The sequence below is a fragment of the Grammomys surdaster genome, unplaced genomic scaffold (genome assembly GCF_004785775.1).
Source record: "Grammomys surdaster isolate TR1022 unplaced genomic scaffold, NIH_TR_1.0 579, whole genome shotgun sequence".
Taxonomy (NCBI): domain Eukaryota; kingdom Metazoa; phylum Chordata; class Mammalia; order Rodentia; family Muridae; genus Grammomys; species Grammomys surdaster.
In genome coordinates, this window is record NW_021604998.1 from 1 (window position 1) to 5,844 (window position 5,844).

Genomic DNA, 5,844 nt, shown 5'->3' on the forward strand with positions numbered 1-5,844 from the left:
CCAGTTCTAAAAGTTTTACCTATCTGAGAATATGCTATCTTCTCTACCACTGTTTCTAAGGGTAGAATTTAATGGAATCCAACTAAGGTTTAGCTGTTGACATAACAAGAAGGACTTAGTTATGTGATGAGACGGCACAGACTTCCAAGGGAGTCTGACATGATGCTCTAACATGGTTTCTTGTAAAAAGGTGAAGCAACTGAAAGAGTCATGAGAGTCTAATGAATAAAGGATCATTTCCATTTAAGTTACTAGTAATGTTATTCAATACAGCTCAATCCAAGAACACTTAAGCTAATGGGTTTGTTGGTTAACATTCATTGAAGAGAGGAGGAACAGGTGGAAGGAAAGGCATGCCTGTTCTGCTAGTGAAAATGAGGATGATCATAAGGACAGTACAAGGTCTAGTTTGTTTAGTGCATCTGACTAGTAACCACTGGGGTAGTTTGGTGCCTCTTACTAGTAAGTATGGGAGTACTTTGGTGCATCTTGTGGGATCACTGAGTCCAACTGTGAAAGACAGTGGAGTTCAGATTTGATGTGACACATAGGGGAAACCCACAGAGAAATTAATCTTCTGATGGACAGGATACAAACACTATTTATGGAAGACAGGGTATCTAAGCAAAAATGTGCACTGAGCAGGCAGTAACTCAGGAAGGATACTTCATCACTCAAAGGATGGCCCCAGCGCAGTTTAGAAAGACACCACTGTATACACAATTGAAGAAGCAAGCCTTGTGAGGGACAACGGCAAGGGTTGGAAATGTTCAAGTAAGAGCAGGTAGAACCAGACAGCTCCATGGCTTTCAGCAGGGATGACAATAGGCAGCTGGGAGGGAGATTCCTGAGGAAACCTACTATTGACATTCCAAAGGTAGACAAAAATTACAACATTCAGTAGAAATCTTAGATCAAAAATTAGACTTCTGCAGAAAAGTCATTGTATAATTTTTCTGTGAATATAGAAAGTGAAATCTTTAAAAAAATAATATATGGCAAATGAATGGTATGACACGGTAGAATTACTTTTTAAAATCATGTCAACCTAGGCTATACTAAAGTCCATCTTAATAACCACCACTTCCAAAAACAGTAGAGATGGATTGAATTGTCTTGTTCAGCATAACTCATGGAAAACCCCTGAGACTATTTTACATGATTCTTTAAGGTACATAAGTATTTAAAACAAGGATTATCATTTCTATTTTACAGGCGAGGGAAGTATGAGGCATAGTTCACAGGTATCAACACAGTCGAAGATCTTAGTGAATGGAATAACTTTGGGCAATGATCAAATCCGGCTAACTCTGCTTCTTCCAAGAGGAAATACAAGACCAGCAGCTAAGATGAGGGAGCTGGAAAGGTGGCCCAGCAGTTAAGAGCACGCAGCACTCCAGCAGAGAACCTGAGTAACTGACACTTATGTAACTCCAGCTCCAGGGAAGTCCCATGCCTACGGCCTCTGATGGCACCTGCACTCACATGCACATGCCACACACATATACTCATAATTAAGATTAGTTTTAGAAATAAGCTAGGCTTAGTAGCACACACCTTTAATCCTAGCACTCAGGAGACAAAGGCTGGATCTCTGAATTTGAAGCCAGCATGGTCTACAGGACCATCAGGGGAAGAAAAAAAAAACCCCACCAGGTAAGCCAAAATACTGTAAGCCAAAATACTGTATTTTGTCACATTAGCCTTAAAATGTCAGGTGTGCCTTGTCAAATCAACATGTAACAAAAGTTGAGAAACAGCTCTTTCCCAAAGTACTCTATGCAATGAGACCAGAGAAGATAACTTCCACTCTGAGTTACACCTTGAGTTTGAAGAAAAAAATGGAAGGCATAGGAGGCCATGCCTATGGGTATCTAAGAGTGATGTCATCAAGAGACAGGACTGTCATCTCTTACTGTTGATAACCGGCGTGTAAACAACAATCCCAAACAAGTTTGGGTCAGATACAGTTGTATCCAGAATAAGGCCCCTGATGCTGAAAGGAAGAGAACCACACATTAGGGAAGAGAAACGAAAAATGATCTTAACTTGTTCCAACATTCAGACACCTCCACCTCGTAGGGTACAATGTGTGTGCAATGTAAAAAAGCAGACAAAAATACAATATTCAAAGTAGAAAGCAATGTTAACAGTAAAAAGCTGGGAATCAAGCATGACATTGGGGCAGGAGAGGTGTTCAGCAGCGAGGAACTGGCTATGTAACACAAAGCCTTGATTTCTGAGCCCAACACCCACATAAAACTCCAGGTGTGGGAAGGGGGACCTACAATGTCTACGGTGGGAGGTAGACACAGAAGGATCTCAGGGGCTTCCTAGCCAGTCAGTGATCTGCAGGCTCAGGGAGAGCCCAACTGAAAAACTAGAACAGAAGAAGAAAAAAAAAGATAAAGTACAACAGGAGAGATTCAGGTACCTGGTGTTGACCTCTGACCTCTGCAGGTGCATTCCTGGGCACACAGGAGCATACACAAAGGTAATACACACTAAATAGATGAGAAATGCTGTAACCATCAGTTATGTGTGTGAGTACTAGTGTGTTTGTGTGTTTGTTTTGTTTAATGTGTGATTTTGTTTGTTTATCTCTTTTTCACCTTTGGGGAACAGGGTCTTGTTATATAGCCTAATATGGCCCTGGACTTGCAACAATCCTCCTGCCTTAGCCTCCCAAGGGCTGGGATTATAGGTATGTGTCACAGTTCTCTGATTATACATATGTTAACAACACTAAACTATCTAGAAGGACCTACAAGTCATCCTTAACTATTTCTGGGGCTTAAAACAACAGTACCAATGTTCCCTCATAGCCTTCTGCACAGTGTTTGTTGTTTTGTTTTGTTTGAGACAGTGTCTCACTATACAGCCTTGGCTGGTCTGGAGCTTGCTAGTAGGCCAGGCTAGCCTCAACCTCCTAGAGATCCAGCCTCGGAAGTGCTCAGATCATACTGACATCTATTACTGTTCAACTCAGAAACCAACTGCATTTTAATTTTTGAGCTAACTAGGCATTAAAGGGCATTTTCTATTGTGCTAAAACTAGACAGATTATAACCAACCGTATTACCACAGAGAGCTGAGCTTATGAAGTCTGGCAAACAAGGTGGTTGTTTTACTATAACACAGTGGCAAGCCATTCACATTCAGTATGTCAGTGGAACGTGGAGGCTTGGTTAAGATTCCGAAGGTTTTACTAGTTGGTTACCTTCAGTCTGTGCCACTCACTATAAGGCAGTGCCTGTTGCCCAAATGTCCCAAGAAATGCCATCTACTTGCAAGCAAAATGAGCCAGAGGCTGTCACAGGATGGACTTGACTGTCAAAACAGCAGAGCAAAAGCTCTGACATCATCAGACAGCAGTCCCAGCCCCATTCCCAGACCCTCTGTGCACTAGGAATTCATTTCCACCGTAGTGTCTATGTTTCTAAGTAGCATGCTTAAATGCTGTTTCTTAATGCTACTGTTAGACCCATACTTAGTGACTCCCTCCCATGGCAGATGAGGACGCTCCTCACAGCTTCCACAAGTCCCTCCTCTCTGTATCCTGTCAATCATGGTAAGCCCTTCTTGTCACACCAAATGCATGAAGTAATCAATTCCACACAGTTGCTGTTCTTGTTTTTTAATTCTTAGAGATGATTTTTCTTCTGCTCTCTGTCCCTACACTCTGTGTGGCTGGTCTTGAGAACAGAGGTACAGCTGTCACCCTTGATCTCCTCTTCCATGCTGGATTCTTACCTTCGTATTACCCAAATCCAAATCCTGCCTAAGACTCTTAGCTTACCACACTTAACCTGACATTCATCTTTCCCAGACTACTGTTCTCATCAAGTGTGGACTGAACATGTTTCCATAGAAACAGAAACGTAACAGTGTCATGCTGGGAGGCTAATATTCCATATTCCAACTGTATTAGGCTTCATCTAACTGATGCCTCATTTTCAGTGCAAGAAACTTGTATAGTATGTACATACCTTCACAGAACATGATCCATGATCGTTTGCTCCTCCCTCTCTCCCTCCCTTCCTCACCCCCAACACTCACCTGCTTATAACCATGGCTGTTATGACAGGCTACCAGCCTGAGTGGAGCACGGTCCTGGTGGCTGGGTGCTTGGCAGCTATTATAATCCAGATAGGAGTCAGAGCCAAGAAAAAGGCACACACTAATGGGGAAACGTAATAATATGTCTCTAGAAGAAAGAAAGAAAAACATTAATCCCTCTTCTTTCCAATGACAAATCTAAACAATCAAAAGAAACACTTTATCAGATTTATTATCAAGTATAGTAAGTGTCTTACATCTTCTACATACTTAACATTTAGATGTATAAATAAAACTCAATGCAAGGTACAGTGGCCCATTCCCCAAACCCAGCACTCAGGAGGCGGGAGCTGGGGAACCACAAGTTTAAGGCAAGCCTGTGCTATAGCATACTCCAGGCCAGCCTGTACTACACAGTAAGATGTTCTTTTAAAATATCACATAATGTAACGGAAAGAAAACCACACTAATTCCACAAATATGGGATAACAATACACCCTATGCAAGAGTAAACAAAGGCCATCAGAAGGGATGACAAGCAGCAGGAGAACGGCCACCATGACAGTGGCCTAGACCTTACTGCACTTCTCTGTGCACATGTCTGGGTCATTCTTCCCGACTCTGTTTCCACCTTCTGACAGCAGGGCTGGCTGCACAACACTTCACAGAAAAGGTATCTGATATCTTTTCTTTCTTTTTTTCTTTTTTTAAATTTGTTTGTTTTTGAGACAGAGTTTCTCTGTGTAGCCCTGGCTGTCCTGGAACTCAGAGAGATCTGCCTGCCTCTACCTCCCAAGTGCTGGGATTAACACGTGCCACCATTGCCCAGCTATATCCATGCCATTTCTAAACAAACTTTCACATGAGCCCTCAGAAATTCTGTGTGTGTATCTGTGTGTGTCTGTGTGTGTGTTTGTGGTGTAAATTATCTTCTAATACCAGACAAAGACACTGCAAGATCAGAGACAAGGGGAGAAATGACCCCTCAAGTTGCCCCTGTGTCTTCCTAAAGTCTCAAAGAGTGAGGCTGGGTAACACAAATTCACAAAGCAGGAGAAGAAACCAGCAGAGGAGCATGGGAAGCGAATGGCAAGGACATGTGCCCAGGGTAAATATCACACAGACAGAAAAAGGGGAGAGGGCCTTTTTCCAGAGGAAAAAGCCTGCAGACACTAGGATCTCTGCAGACACTAGGATCTCTGAAAGCCTGAGCATGCAGAGGAAAGGCCTCTTAGAACACTGAGAGCAATCAGCAGAGACCTGAGGAAGGTCCGTCCAACACAGACAGTGTAGGAGGAATACGCCCCTTGGGACAAGGTCTAGTCTAGACTTCCCCAGCATAACCTTGAACCAGGCCTCACAAAGCTCATGCTAAGCCACAATTAACAGCCCACAGGAATGAAGTCCAGTGCTGGGTATGGAAACAGAACCGGCATTGAATATCACAGTGCCCATGGTGCCCAGCAGCCAACCAAAAAGTAAGCTTGGGATATTTGACTGCAAGAAAATCTCTGAGATATTTTACTTTAGCTTACTTTTCTCACAATTATTTTCAAGTACCTAAAGTAATTTTTACAAGTCTAGCAAATTAAATGTATGAACAAAGTGACTTGCTTGGTCAAGTGGTGCACACAGAATCACAAGTTCGAGGCCGGCCTAGGCTGCAAAAGGAAACGTAAGATAGGAAACAGGAGAGAAGGCTCAGGGTAAGAACTCTGGGCAGCCTGACACTGGGATTTGATCCCCTGAACCAACATGGTAGGAGAAAATGGATCCTGAAAGCTA

General features: G+C 42.8%; 1 protein-coding gene across 1 annotated transcript in view; it reads right to left on the reverse strand.

Moving 5' to 3' along the window:
- Positions 1-1,916: 1,916 nt before the first annotated feature.
- Positions 1,917-5,844, reverse strand: part of LOC114633336 (solute carrier family 41 member 2-like) — a gene marked incomplete at its 3' end in the record, with an annotated part of 15,877 nt that continues 11,949 nt past the window's right edge. Inside the window, exons 5-6 of the mRNA XM_028781923.1 lie at positions 4,093-4,207; positions 1,917-1,996 (exon numbers count right to left, since the gene is read on the reverse strand). Coding sequence (XP_028637756.1) covers positions 1,917-1,996; positions 4,093-4,207 — 195 coding nt within the window. The remainder of the gene's footprint in view (positions 1,997-4,092; positions 4,208-5,844) is intronic.